The sequence below is a fragment of the Chrysochloris asiatica genome, unplaced genomic scaffold (assembly GCF_000296735.1).
Source record: "Chrysochloris asiatica unplaced genomic scaffold, ChrAsi1.0 scaffold00254, whole genome shotgun sequence".
Classification (NCBI taxonomy): domain Eukaryota; kingdom Metazoa; phylum Chordata; class Mammalia; order Afrosoricida; family Chrysochloridae; genus Chrysochloris; species Chrysochloris asiatica.
In genome coordinates, this window is record NW_006408772.1 from 4,040,195 (window position 1) to 4,056,281 (window position 16,087).

At 37.5% G+C, this 16,087-nt stretch overlaps 1 protein-coding gene across 2 annotated transcripts in view; it reads left to right on the plus strand.

The window, feature by feature from the left end:
• Positions 1–16,087, plus strand: part of LOC102828499 (electrogenic sodium bicarbonate cotransporter 1-like) — a 522,188-nt gene that overhangs the window by 417,194 nt on the left and 88,907 nt on the right. For both annotated transcript variants that reach the window (XM_006873779.1, XM_006873780.1), the window contains exon 15: positions 8,701–8,892. In XM_006873779.1, coding sequence (XP_006873841.1) covers positions 8,701–8,892 — 192 coding nt within the window. The remainder of the gene's footprint in view (positions 1–8,700; positions 8,893–16,087) is intronic.

The window sequence follows — 16,087 nt, forward strand, 5'->3', positions numbered from 1 at the left end:
TACTACTCGCGTTAGAGCATTTTAAGGGTTAGGACTACACTGATCTTTATAGCTACTTAAGTGAAGAGTCCTATTAATAGTTATATAGGAAATTAGTTTTTTTTTTTTTTCTGTTTTTTCAATTAAATCGTAGTAGAACTGAAGTTGAGGCTCATGATGGTGATTTTTTGAGTCTGTTCCTTTCATATTTGTTCAGCATTTCCCTGAAAATACATTTCCTTGGGATATATTTTGGGAAGAATCATTGACATCATTTTGCTTGCTCTATGATTTTATCAACCCACACATCTGTCAGGTTGTTGTACTGTGGTGTGTTGCATGTTCTTGTGATGTTGGAAGCTATGTAACAGGTGTTTCAAATATCAGCACGGTCACCTATAGTTTACAGGTTTCAGCTGAGCTTCCAAACTAAGAGCAGGCTACCGAGAAGGAGTAGCTAGTCCACTTCTGAGGGATTAGCCCCTGAAAACTTTATGAAGAGTAGCAAAACACTGCCTAATATAGGGCCAGAGATATACCCATGGGGTTGGAAGAAACTCAAAATACAACTTAAGAAGTGTGTTGTCTCCTCATAGTAGAGTCAACCTTAACAACATGGGTAGAGCAAAGCTTTTTGAACTTTCATTTGCTGATGTGGCACAACTCAAAATGAGAAGAAATAGCTGCAAATATCCATTGTTAATCAGATTGTGAAATGTATGAAGTATGAATCTCGGGAAATTGGAAGCAATCAAAAATGAAATGGAGCACACAAAGATTGATATACTAGCTATTCGTGAGCTGAAATGCACAGGTATTGACCATTTTGAATTGGACAGTCACAAAGTTTACTATGCTAGGAATGACAGATTGAAGAGGAATGACGTCACATTCATTGTCAAAAGAACATTTCAAGATCTATCTTGAAATATAGTGCTGTCTGTATAGGAAAATATCTATATGCCTACAAGAAAAACTAGTTAATACAACTATTGTTCAAATTTGCTCACCAACCACCAAAAGCAGAGATAAAGAAATTGAAGAATTCTACCAATTTATTCAGTTTCAAATTAAGCAAACATTCCTTCAAAGCATTGATAATTACTGGTGATTAGATTATGAAAGATGGGAACAAAATGGAGGGATCAGTATTTGGAAAATATGGCCTGGGTGATAGAAATGATTCTGGAAAACTCATGATAAGAATTTGCAAGACCAGTTACTTATTCATTGCAAATACCTTTTTTAAAATATAAACTGTGTCTATGCACATGGACTTTGCCAGATGGAATACACAAAATTCAAGTTGACTACATTTGTAGGATACTTATTTGATCTGTTTGCTGAGCAAATAATTTGAGAAACTGGATTATACGAAGGATTGGAGTAAGACTCATTAACAACCTGCAATATGCAGATAATACAACCTTGCTTGCTGAAAGTGAAGAGGAATTAAAATGCTTACTGATGATGATCAAAGACCACAACCTTCAGTATGGGTTGGATCTCTGTGGGAAAAGATGGTGGAGAAGCTCAATAAGATCAGTTAAAACAAGGCTAGTCGATGACTGTGGAACAGATCATCAGTTGCACCTATGCAAATTTAGGCTGAAGCTGAAGAAAATGAAAATAAATCTATGAGTATATCCCACCTGGATTTAAAGACCATCTCAAAAACAGATGGCAAGAGGAGTTGCGGGATGCACATCAAGAACATCAAACTTGAAGAAAGAAAACTCCTTAAAAAGACAGGAAAGAAAGAAAATACCAAAATGGATGTCAGAAGAGACTCTGAAACTTATTCTTGAATGTATAGTAGATAAAACAAGTTAAAAAAAAACAAAAAAAAACAAAGTAAAGAGCTGAACAAAAAATTTCAAAGGAAAACTTGAGAAGACAAAATAAAGTATTAATGAAATGTGCAAGGACCTGGGGTTAGAAAACCAAAAGGGAAGAACATCCTCAGCATTTCTCAAGCTTAAATAACTGAGGAAAAAAAATTCAAGCCTCGGATTTCAATATTGAAGGTTTCTATGGACAAAATATTGAAAGATGCAGGGAACATATGAGAAGATTTAAGAAATGCATAGAGTGTACCAAACAGAATTAGAATACACTTTATCATTTCAGGAGGTAGAATGAAACACAGCCCAGGCCTGGGCCAACCTCACAATCATTGCTATGTTTGAGCCCATTGATACTGCCACTGTGTCAATCCATCTCATTGGAGGTCATGATATCCTTTTCCAGTGACTGATCCCTCCTCACAATATGACCAAAGTATGAGAGATGACATCTGGCCATCTGGGCCTCCAAGGAGCACTGTGACTGTACTTCTTCCAAAACAGATCTGTTTGTTCTTTTGTCAATCTGTGGTACTTTCCATATTCTCCTCCAACACCATAACTCAAATGTATCAATTCTTCTACGGTCTCGATTATTTACTGTCCAACTTTCACATGCATAATGAAGTTATTGAAAATACCATGGCTTGGGTCGTGTGCACCTTAGTCCTCAAGCTGATATCTTTGTTGTTCAGCACTTTAAAAAGATCTTCTTCAGCAGATTTGCCTAATGCCCTTTAATTTCATGGCTGATACTTCCATAAGTGTTGATGGTTGATCTGAGTAAAATGAACTCTTTGACAATTTTAACCTTTTCTCCATTGATAAAAATGTTATTTATTGGTCCAGTGGTGAGGATTTTTGTTTTATGTTAAGATGCAATCCATACCAAAGGCTGTGGTGTTTGATCTTCGTCAGTTAAGTGTTTTAAGTCCTCTTCACTTTCAGCAAGCAAGGTTTTATCATCTGCATATCGCAGGTTGTTACTGAGTCTTACTCCAATCTGGATGCCACGTTTTTTTTTTCAGATAACTCAGCTTCTCAGATTATTTGCTCAGCATAAAGATTGATTAAATATGATGTAAGGATATAACCCTGTCACATACCTTTCATAATTTTAAACATTTGGTGTTCCCATTGTTCTGTTTGAACAACTGCCTTTTAGTCTATGTATAGGTTCCTCAGAAGCACAATTAAGGGTTCCAGAATACTCATACTTCACAATGTTGTCCATAGGTTGTCATGATCCACACAACTAAAAGCCTTTGCGTAGTCACTAAAGCACAGGTAAACATCTTTCTGGTATACGCTGCTTTCAGCCAAGAACCATCGGACATCAGTAGTGGTATCCCTCTAATGATTTCTGCATTCCATTGGGCCACCTCTCTTTGGAATGGGCACAAATACAGATCTTTCCCAATCAATTGGCAAGGTAGTTGTCTTCTTGGTGTAGATGAGTGAGTGCCTCCAATGCCACATCATTTTGTTGAAAGATTTCAATTTGTATTCCATCAATTCCCAATGCCTTGTTCTTTGCCAGTGCCTTCAATGCACCTTGGACGTCTTCCTTCAGCATCATTGGCTCTTGATAATATACTACCTCTTGAAATGGTTGAACAATGACCAATTCCTTTTGGTACAGTGACTCTGTATTTCTTCAATCTTCTTTTGATGCCTTCTGCATCATTCAATAATTTTCCTAGAGACTTTTCAATAACGAAAGTCGAGGCTTGAATTTTTTCTTCAGTTCTCTCAGCTTGAGAAATGCTGAGTTTGTTCTTCCCTGTTGGTTTTCTAACTCCAGGTCTTTGTACATTTTGTTATAATATTTGACCTTGTCTTCTCAAGCTGACCTTTGAAATTTTCTGTTAAGCTCTTGTGCCTCCTCACTTCTTCCGTTTTCTTTAGCATCTCTATGCTGGAGAGCCAGTTTCAGTGTCTCTTCTGACATCCATTTTGGCCTTTTCCTTTTTTCTGTCTTCTTAACAAACTTTTGCTTTCTTCCTGTATGATGTTCTTGATGTCACCCCGTAGTTCTTCTGGTCTTCGGTCTTTAATGTCTAATGCATCAAATCTGTTCTTCAGATGTCTAAATTCAGGCAGCATATATTCAAGTCCATATTTTGGCTCTCATGGACTTGTTTTCATTTTCTCCAGTGCCAGTCTGAATTTGCATACAAGTAATAGATGGCCTGTTCCACAATCTGCCCTGGTCTTGTTTTGGCTGATGATATGGAGCTTTTCCACCATCTCTTTCCACAGATGTAGTTGATTTGATTTCGATCTGGTGAGGTCCAGGTTTATAGTCATCTTTTATGCAATTCTAAAAAGGGATTTGGAATGAACAAATCATTGGTCCTACAGAATTCTGTCATACGATCTTCAGCATCATTTCTATCACCAAGGCCATATTTTCCAACTATTGATCCTTCCTCTTTGTTTCTAACCTTTGTATTCCAGTAGCCATTAATTATCAATACATCTTGATTGTATGTTTGATCAGTTTCAGACTGAAGCAGTTGGTAGAATTCTTCAATTTCATCCTCACTGGCTTTAGTGTTTGGAGCATAAATTTGAATAATAGATATATTAACTCGTCTTCCCTGTGTTGATTTTGTTGTCGTTAAGTGCTGTAGAGTTACTTCCAACCCTGTATAGGGTTTCTAAGTAGTGATTGGTGGGTTTGAACTACCGGCCTTGTGGTTCAAACGACCTTGCAGTCCAGCTTATTAACCCACAACAGCACATCTGGACTCCAGTCCAGGCGTGTGGATATTACCCTATCATAGACAGCATTGTACCTCATGTCAGATCTGGATATGTGCCAATAGTAGCTCTCAATAAATGATGCTATCAGTTATCTTAAAGCAATGCCCTTTCCAGACTTTCATAGGACTCCAGAGAGGCTACTTAGGGGTGCATGGAGATAAATGAATTATATGTTATTTAGCAACATAGCAGTGAGTCCTAGTGTGACGTTGTGGGTAAATGTGCTGGACTGCAAAGTTTGTTTGAATCGCAAGATTGATGATTCAAGCTCACCAGCTACTCCTTGGAAACCCTATACAGTGTCACTATGGGTTATAACTGACTCAACAGCATTTAACAAAAACAACAACATAGTACCATAGATTGCCAAAAGAACAAACAAATCTGTTTTGGAAGAAGTACAGCTAGAATGCTCATTAGAAGCCAGGATGGGCTAACTTTGTGTCTCATACGTCAGACATGTTATCAGGAGTGAACAACCCCTAGAGATGGACATTATGCTCGGTAAAGTGGAGGGTTAGTGAAAAAGAGGAAGATTTCCAGTGTGATGAATTGACACTGTGGCATCAGCCTTGGGCTTAAATATAATAACAATTATGAGGATGGCACAGGACTGGGCAGTGTTGATTCTGTTGTGCTTAGGGCTGCTGTAAGTTGGAACCTATTCAGCAGCAGCCAACAACAACAACACAGGGCAGAGCAACTCAGCTTTATCAGTTTTAAAGATTAGATTTCTGGGTATATTACATGAGTAAGATGTGTTACTTACAATTAAAATATGAATGTAAGCCATTGGATTATAACATGTGGTGACTTGTACTGGCATAGTTTCTATTATTTTTAAGCACTCTTTATATAGGCAAAGCAAAATGAACCTCTGAAGCAAAATATAACATTTTGACTAATACTGTCCATTGCATAGATTACAAAATGATATATGTTAAGTGCCATCAAGTTGATTCTGACTCATAGCGACCATGTATAGGGTATCCGAGGACTGTTTGGTGACTTTGAACCACCCACCTTATGGTTAGAATTATATAAATTGGCTATTTGCAAGGATTAAATTATCAGCTAATTATCTAATCCCTACTTGTTATGTTTCTTATACAGTTCATTAATAGATAAGTCATGAATCTTAATATTTGCTTTGTTCATGGGATGGATCCTATCTGAAGTTTTATAGTGTTAACCTTTATTGATATCAGCTTATATTTAATAATAACATAAAAATAAAACAAATGATGTAGATATCTTTTCAGTGATGTTTTAATGGAATTGGTTTTCAGCTAGAGTTAAAATTGTATGGAAGTGGGAAACTTTATATATTGAGATATTGTACATACTCAGATATATATGCTGTCCAAACTTTCCTATGCCGTAATGAGTGATAGCATTTGGAGGCTAAATTTTCTGTACAATTTTGCAAGCAATCATTATATTAGCATCTGTAAGTTGATATAAGCAAGAAAACATAGCTATTGTTTCATGTGTGATTTACACATTCATCTTGAGTCTGTGCAAGACAATCAATAAAATGCTCATTGAGATTGTTTTGATGTAGCTTACTTCTTTGGGGGAACTCAAGTTATAAAGAAAGAGTGCTATGAAAGTGCTGAAGTGAAATTATGATAAATTTTTGCTGATTTTTAAATAGAGAAATCTGTTTCCTATTATGACCTCCAAACTTTAAATATATTCTGCTAAAAACAGTCTTGTGCAGAAATCTGAAAAATTAAAGGAGACATGATTAATCACCTTTCCGAAGTAGAGTTTGATAAAGCAGTAATTATGCAATTCAGCTGTTTACAAGTTGAAGTTAATATAGAAAAAAAAAATGTTTCAGGAAAGATCTACAGTCTGCTTTTTAATTGACCTATTTAATTATGTTACCTGTTTAGCTCTATCAAATATGGCCTCTATCAGACCAGGAGTCCTGATGTGGCACTGCGGATTAAGCACTGGGCGGCAAGATTAGTTTGAACCGCAAAGTCGGTGGTTCAAGCTCACTAGCCACTCTTTGGAAACCAATACAGGGTCGCTTTGAGTCAGAACTGACTCAACGGTGCTTAACAGCATCAAGCCAAAAGTAGCTATGGTAGCATAATTGTTACAAGTCAGGCTGCAAACCTCAAGGTCAGCAGTTCAAAACTACCAGGCATTCTGCAAGAGGAAAATGAGGCTCTCTGCTCCTGTAAAGATTTACAGTCTCAGGAACCCTTTACAGGGTTGCTTTGAGTCAGAATAGACTCCACGCACAGCACATAACCACCAACCACCACCATCAGGCCAATGATTCTGTGTTCTGAGTTATCTTATTTTTGAACTCATAGCGACCCTGTTTAGGGTTTCTAATGATCAGATAGTGGGTTTGAACCACCAGCCTTGTTGTTAACAGTCCAGTCTTAATAAAAAGAGAAGCTGGATAGGGCAGGGAAGGAGTTAAAACAATGTGCTCTTAGTCAGAGCTGAGCCTGATCAGCTTTAGCCTGATCCCTTGAGGAGCTCTGGAGCATAAATGTTCCCATGGAATCACTCCCACTTTGAGGCAAGAACTAGTATTGTACCTCATTAATGCTGGTCAACGTGCAGTAATGGCACAGTGCTTAAGTGCCCTGCTGTTAACCAAAGTTCAAACCTACCAGCTGTGCCATGGCAGGAATATGTTATAGCCTGCTTCTCTAAAGATTTACAGCCTTGGAAACCCTTTGGGGCACTTCTACCCTGTCCTATAGGGTTCCTATGAGTTGAAATCAACTCAATGGCAATGAGTAATTGACCACAGAGGAGATAGCATTCCATATGAGATAGCACTTGCGTGACTGAAGGGTGTTCTTCAGAGAAAGTAGCATTTGTGTATCAATATAAACTAACACTGGCACCCTGGTTCCTAGCTAACGGCATCCCCTGCTTATGAGAAATATAAAATCAGAACACCAGTGAGGGGCTAGAGAGAAGCAAAGCACTGACAACATGACAATAGTAAATGAGACCGAAGCAAATTTGAAAACTGACCTATGGGCCTGAGGCCATGTAACATAGGGATGTATGTCCTATGCACAGTCCCACAGTCCAAAAGGCATCTCCACACATTCTAGTAATGGATGTTTGATGCCCTGATGGCACTGTAGGATAAACACTGGATTGCTAAGTGCAAGGTTAGTAGTTCAAACCCATCAACTCAGGAGAAAGAGGGGGCCTTCTGCTTCCAAGAAGATTTATAGCCTCAGAAACTTTATATAGGGTTGCTATGAATCAAAATTAACCCAATGGTAGTGAGTTTTAAAAATATAAATTATAATGACTATCAGCAGTCAACAAGAAAAATTACACTTTAGTTAGGATTTAAAATGCTAAACATTGGGGACCATTAACATATTTATAGGATTTAATTGCTTAAATCACCAATCTCTAGTTATTTAGATAAAAACATTGCTTATCAGTCAAAGTACTGGTTAAATGAGTTGTTGTTAAGTGCCATCAAGTCGATTCCGACCCATAGCAACCCTGTATAGGGTTTCCAAGGAGCAGCTAGTGAGCTTGAATCGCCAACCTTGCAGTTCAAACGACTTTGCAGTCTGATGCATTAGCCCACAGCACCACACCAGGACTCTGGTTAAATGAGTAGTTAACCTTTTATAAACTTGTATACCATTAACCGGTGGAGCCATCAGTTAGAAGCATAAGAAGCTATATACTGCAAAACTAAGTAATTTTTGAAGAACAAGAACAAAGGTAATTCAGAGAGTGAAACATTTGGAGACTTGGAGTATTATTGTGTCTCCATTTATTTGCAGAAAGGTTGGATGGAAAGAAAGACTTGTAGTTTATTTATGTTGAACAAATGGGTGATTGTAAGGCTGTAGTTCAAACTAAGTAACAGATTGTATCATTCTCATTGTATTTTCCATAATTGCCAACCTCCTGGTCCCCCATACCTGTTATTCTGTTATCACCACATCACATTTCACTCTCTAATGGTTATCCTCAGGCTTTTCACGGAAACTTTGACTGTACCCTATAAATCCCACAGAGTGCTAAAAGCTGCTTTTAATGTATCATTGTTGTATAGAAAAAAATTAAATATTTTATTGTTTTTCTTCTTCAGTACCAAAATACTACCATTGACTGGACATTTTTGTCGACGAAGGAGTGTGTGAAATATGGAGGGAGGCTCCTGGGGAACAACTGTGATTTTGTTCCTGATATCTCCCTCATGTCTTTCATCCTCTTCTTGGGCACTTATACTTCTTCTATGGCTCTCAAGAAATTCAAAACTAGTCGTTATTTCCCAACTACCGTAAGTATCTGCATCTTAAATAATTCTCATTGAATGTATACTCTATGGACAGTAATGAAATTTTACAAAATGAAAAAAAAACCTGTAATTCAACCTTTCCAGTAGCATTTTGTGCATTTTTATATTACTTTCCTGTCTTTGTGCGTGTACATACACGTTTAACATTACTATAGGTGAGCTTTAAAAAATGCCCAAGATTCTTGCTCATATAATTCTGTCATAGATTCTGGCTATGGGATGCAGAAAAATGGGATGCATGAACAAACAAAAACACCTTTTGAATTTATAGTGCTTAAGTACATAACAAAAATTCATTTCATATTGACTCAGAACGTTGATATTATAGAATTGGTTTGTTACCTTTACATATGAGCAATTTGGTCCTTAAATTGTAGCCCGCAGGAACAAATATTAGTTCAGTTGTGACCTGAGGGAACAAATTTAAGTATAGATACAAGTATATAAGTATCATCTGAGCCAAACTTTCCATTCCATAATGATGAATACGGCAGTAACAGATAACTAAAATACGTTGTACAGATATATTGTCTCCCATTATAAGCTTCAGTGAAGTGGGTGTCAAAATTGTGTTTTATTGAGAGACTACAAGACTAACATTTAATGACATTTTTTTTTCCTGCAGAATGAAACAGATAATCATTAGCTTTATAGTTTAATAACTTACTATTTAGAATGTCAAAATGTCTTAGCTAATCTGGATTATATCTGTGACCTGAGCTATACAACTGATGCAGGTGTACAAGAACTTTAGATGACATGAGATACACTTGATGAAATTCCTTTTTTGTCTTTGACGAAAATGGCACTGAAAATTAATATATTTTCATTTACCCAGGAAACTGTTTTACTCAAATTCTTCTTATAAAACTGAAGAGAAAAAAAGGAAGGGCTGCTAATGAAATGTAATGAAAGGCTGACCCAAGGAATGAAAATTTTAATCATATGAAACACAGAAAGAATCCAACTTCATCTCCTTAAAATGCGTATCAAAAGTTGTGGTTCAGGCTGAACTCAGTGCACAGTCATACTTTTTGTAGCCTACAATTCATAAAACACACATATACACAGAGAGAAAATTAAGGACTTCAGTGGAACCTTTATTTACCTTATAGTCATTGTGTTAGCAGCTCTCTATTGTATAAGACTTGGCTGTGTCATAACATTCGGATTACCTGCCTGCCCCTGAAAACCTTTGAGCTCACACACAGGGCAATGTGCATACTTGAGCCACCTCTTCGATGGTCTAAGTTTTGTGTTGAACAGATTCCTGGGTAAAGATCTTTGGGGATGATATTCAAGTGCAATTCCAGGCCTTTGTCTTATCCAGATACCTGTTTTATTTTGTTTCTTCTCTATTTAGTTCTTTTCTTCGTAATGATCAATTTATTGAGCAGCTATATTTATTTGCTTATACTTTGAGTATCATCATCCTTTTTTATACCTGTTTTACTTACCAAAGTCTGATATTATTTAGTCATAGTAAATAGAGAATTCATGGCACACTTGTCAGTTGTAATTTGAGACTGGTAGAATATTTTAAGCCTTAAAATGAATGGAGATCATTTTAACCGTGTACACATAGACATACCCACCGTAGATGATAGACTAGGACTGCTTCGGAGGGTTTCCTAGACTGTGATCTCTTCAGGAGCAGCTCACCAGGTCTTTACTCCAGTGGAGAAGTTAGTGGGTTCAAACAATCAACTTTTCAGTTAGCAACTAACTTCTTAACCAGTGTCACTCTGTAGGGCAAACACTGGACTGTCAACCGCAAGGCTGATTGTTCGAACCCACCAGCCACTCCTTGGAAACCCTATACAGAGTCTCTGTGAGTCAGAACTGACTTGACAGCACGTAATGACAACAATACAATGTACTCATAACTTTGTTCCGATAGTAATAAAAATTGTTTTTCAGATTAACAGAAGTCTCATAAGTTCTTTGTATGAGAGCCCAGGAAAGTAATTTGTCAGCCATTGATAAATGCTGTAGAAAAAGACCATGAATATGGGAAAGAATAATGCTAGGATTTGAACTGTAAGTTCTATGAAGGTTTCCAGAATAATTTGGAATTGTATGTATCAAAGAAGGAGTCTTGGGGCACACTGGATGGATAAGCATTCAGCTGCCACCTGAAAGATTAATGGTTTGAACCCACTAACTTCTCCACTGGAGAAAAGGCCTTGCCATCTGTTCCGGAAGAGATCTGAGTCTAGGAAACCCAGTGAAGCAGCTCTAAACCCCACCAAACTTTCAGCTACTAGTCAAAAGCAGAATGCTTTGTGCCAATTTCTCCACAGGCATAGGGGAGTTGTATTTCCCAACAACTATTTGGGGAAATACAATTTAATCTATGATGTGTGGTAACACTGGATTGGGGGATTTAGCCATTTGAAGGAAACTTTATTAGGAGAGTGTTGGGGGAAGTGTAGATTGATTTTACTCTTTTCTCTCTGATGTCTTGCCCTGGCTGCCAATTGGCCAAACAGAATTGGAGGCTAGGGAGAAGAAAGCCCACTGTCAGCCACTCAGGTCAGATCCCTAAGGCAGAGAGCAGGGTGATGAGCGACAGAGGATCCACCTGTTGCATAAATTAAAGATTTACAGGATATTTGACTTTTCAAATTTTTTCTTTATCAAATTAAACTTGTCACCATCTCTTTGATTATTGCCCTGTAATATCCTCCTTTACACTAAGCACTTGTTCTTGTTATGTGCCGTGGAGTTAGTTCCGACCCATAGCGACCCTGTACAGGGTTTCCGAGGCTGTAAATCTTTACGGGAGCAGAAAGCCTCATCTTTCTCCCACGGAATAACTGGTAGTTTCGAACTGCTGAATGTGAGATTAGCAGCCCGATTCACAACCACTATGCTACCAGAGCTCCTTAGCACTCAGCCGTTGCTGTTGTTAAGTGCTGTTGAGTCGGTTCCGACCCATAGCGACCCTGCATAGGGTTGCCAAGGAGTGACTGGTGAACTTGAACCATCGACCTTGTAGTTCAAGCGGCTTTGCAGTCTGGTGCATTAACCCACAATGCCACACCAGCTTTACCCTATTTCAGGGCCCCCATTGCCTTTACTTAGAACAGAGTTCCATTATGGATTCACTATCAGTCCATCATCATGACTACTAAAGGTGGAATGGATTGACTTTAATGACCTTTCCATCAGGAATTTGATAGTTTAATTTCTGACAAAGTCATGTAGGTACTTAAATCCTTCATGGGAAAGGAACTTAACATCCCCTGTGTGGCACTGTGGGTTGTTGGACTGCAAGGTCGGTGGTTCAAGGTCACCAGCTGCTCCTTTGAAACCCTATACAGGGTCGCTATGGGTCGGAATCGACTCAACAGCACTTAACAGCAACAACAAGAAGACATTTCCCACAGAAACTTAAATTGGCCTTTCCACAGGCTCTGTACTGGGGGGTCTGCTCTTGCACCCTGGAGCTACACAGAACAGAAGTAGTTCTCCTTTCCTGTGACAGATTGCAAAAAAAAATCTGAAGACATGTTCTTCCTACAACTTCACAAGGCCTTCTACCATTTTTTAAATGTGATATGTTTTCTGGTTTCTCTTTTCTGGATCAGCTCTAGATTTGCACTTTCATACAATTTAGTGACTAGTTTGGGGCAAAATATTTCCTATGAGGTTTGATCATTTTGCTTCTGGCACATAAACACACTTGATCCCTTGTTTCTGCTCAATTTTGAGACAGGATAGAAGCAAAGAACTACTGTTGATTGATTGCCAAGTCTCCTTAGAATCACTGTTGAGCTATTTCACTAGGCCAATTTCTTGCCTGTTCCATACTAGAAATAAAAAGGTTTTGTTGTGCTTTTTGTACAATAGAACTTCTATTGGTGTGTTCTAAGCTACAACTAGATATTGCCCAGCTCACTTTCTTTTTTGCCCCTAAAATATCTCTTATTCTGGAATTTTGTTATTGTTGTTAAGTGCCATTGAGTGAGTTCCATCTCATAGTGACCCTGCATAAGGTCTCCAAGGATCAGCTGGTAGGTTTGAACTGCCAACCTTGTGGTTAGCATTCCAGTACTTATCCTGCAGTGCCACACCAGGAAGTTATAGCCTCAAAAATTCTACGTAGCTTCTAAATCAGATTGTCTGTATGTTGAATTCTGATTATAGTAGGTGATATTCAAGCAATGTGAAGTGATTTACAATTGTTGCAGAGATAATGCTAATTTATTTTGAGTGCTTTATAGTGTTTTTGCTGGGGAGATGAACTTCCAAAATTCTCATGGCATTCTGTTCCTTTTTATGATTGCCAAAAGGCACATATTTTGTCTGGCATGCTATTTTTTTCTATGTAGAATAAATGTTCTTTTATACTATTGTTTAGCATTTTCCAAACACTACAATCATTAGAAACATTGACATAATGAGTTAATATTTATTAGGAGCCCACGGTGCCCTGCTGTTGTACTTGTCTTTCTATTACAGTTCCCTCCATTGAGAACAGCAATGCGGTCTAACAGCCTTTCTCTCCTAGTTAATTTAGTAACAGCTGCAGTCCTTGCAAAGTGAAAACCAAATGTCCTCTGGGGCTACAGAGGAAACAAATGCATTTTTTCCCCCTGTAAATTAACTAGCCTCTCACTGTTGGTGTCTTTATGATCATGACTCTCTCAATAATTAATAAAGTATCATCCTTCATAAATAGTATATTTCAGTAGATTTATTAGGTTGTTTTCTTTTAAGTACAAGAGAACAGCGTATGGTTATTTGAATTTTCCTTCCCATCCACTTATTTTTTTCTTTGTTTTGGGAGTATAAATATTTAAACTTTTTGTTTCTTATTAGATTAATTGATACTAATTAATTCTGAAGAAGAAGAAATGTAATTTCCTTTTTATAATTAAAAATAATAAAAATAAAAGCAGCCCCAAATCTGATGATATAAAAGGAAGATTTAAAATTTTAATATAAAATCTTGAGGCAAGGTTTTTTTTTTTTCCCTTTTTCAAATAAATGTTGATGGTGAGAATTGCCATATGTTTAGCAAAGCCATGTACCATTTAAGGGGGAAAAAAAAGTTCAGGATTTAATGACAAATCTTTGCTATATGTGTATTATCTTAATTTGTGTTTCTCTTAGATTATGATAATATAAGTTTCAAGGATACTGAAGTTTGAGCCTAGAGAGATTTAACATTTGATTTGGATGGACAATCACAAGTTATAATGCTTGTCCACACTAGTTAGGGGCCTGTGAGTCCACAGGATGTAGCAAGAAATACTGTTAGAACAGGTTTCTCATGAAAACTTTGACACTTGTGCTGCTAATCATTATAAATAATAGCAGGTAGGGAACTTGAACCATGGGTTTCTAAATTGAGTTGTTAATTGACAAACTGACTAACATTCAAGCATGACCGAGAATAGGCTGTGTGACCCTGCATTGTAACCTACAACTTCCCTGATAAACCCGTAACTGTGAGTATGGGCTGTGAGGTCTCTGAGGGCATTGCAATGAATTATCAAACTCAACTGAGAAGTTGAGAATGCCGTGCGTGGGAGGGATGGTTGGGTTCAAAATTGATAAAAAAAAAAAAAAAGTTAGGAATCAGCCTTGTGCTGATGTGGAGTCTGGTTATCTTCCTCCCTTGTGAAATCAGGGGAGGCCCAACACCTGGCCCCCAAACCTTTTAATTGTTATGTAGGAATTTTTGAAAGAGACCAAGTCTGATCAAAATGGAAGTTAAAAATGAAAGGGAGAGATAGAGGATTTCAAGTGCTTTTCTTTTTTACAAACATGTTTGGAACTGCAAGGACTTAGACAATTCCTAACCCCTCAAACTCATACTCAAATGCTCCGTGTACACAGACACCAGAGGATCTAGTATGTAGCCTGTATATTTCATTGAATGACACATGCATTGCTTTACATCTTTGAAGACACTCTGATTTTACTGTGACAGATTTTCCTAGGTCAAAGTGAAGTCTAATTTTAGTGTGGGGGAAAACCTGCACAGCCTGCTAAAACAGCACCCCTATCTGCCTACTATAATTACACATTACAGACTTGAATGTAAAGGTAGCCTGGGAAACACCGGTTTCCTTGCTTATGAAGTTTAAAACTGATCCAGTATCTTAGAAATTAACATCTTAAAAATAAACACTCCCCAGGAGTGATTTCTGGTATAACTAAACTGCATTCTAAAATAAGGGAAAGGAAGGGAAACAGGAGTATGTATACTGTATAATCCTATTGTATTGTATATGAAATGGAACACATAAACATTGATATCTTAGGCATTAGTGGACTGAAATGGACTAGTATTGGCCATTTTGAATCTGACAACTACATGGTTTACTATGCCAGGAATGACAAAATAAAGAGGAGTGGTGTTGCATTCATCGTCAAAAGGAACATATCCAGATGAGTCGTGAAGTACAATGCTGTCTGTGATAGGATAAGATCCATGCACTTACAGAGAAGGCCAGTTAATACCATTATTATTCAAATTTATGCACCAACCACTAAAGCCAGTGAGGATGAAATAGAAGAATTCTACCAACTTCTTCAATCTGAAATTGAGCAGACACGCAATAGATATATTGATCATTACTGGTGATTGGAATGCAAAGGTTAGGAACAAAGAGGAAAGACCAGTAGTTGGAAAATAAGGCTTTGGTGATAGAAATGATGCTAGAGATAGCATGATAGAATTCTACAAAACCAATGATTTGTTCATTTAAAATGCCTTCTTTAGACAACACAAGAGACAATTATACACAGGGACCACACCAGAGGGACAATACAGAAATCAAATTGACTACATCTGTGGAAGAGACGATGGAAAACCTCCATATCATCATTCAAAACAAGACCAAGGGCAGAATGTGGACCAGACCATCAACTGCTTATATGCAATTTCAGATTGAAGCTGAAGGAAATGAAAACAAGTCCATGAGAGCCAAAATGTGTCCTTGAATATATCCCACCTGAATTTAGAGGTCATTTGTCATTTAAAGAACAGATTTGATACATTAAACACAAAAGACCAAAGACCAGCAGAGTTGAGGGATGACATCAAGAACTTCATAGAGGAAGAAAGCAAAAAGTCATTAAGAAGACAAGAAAGAAGAAAAAGATCAAAGTGGATGTCAGAAGAGACTCTGAAACTTGCTTTCCAACGTAAAGATGCTAA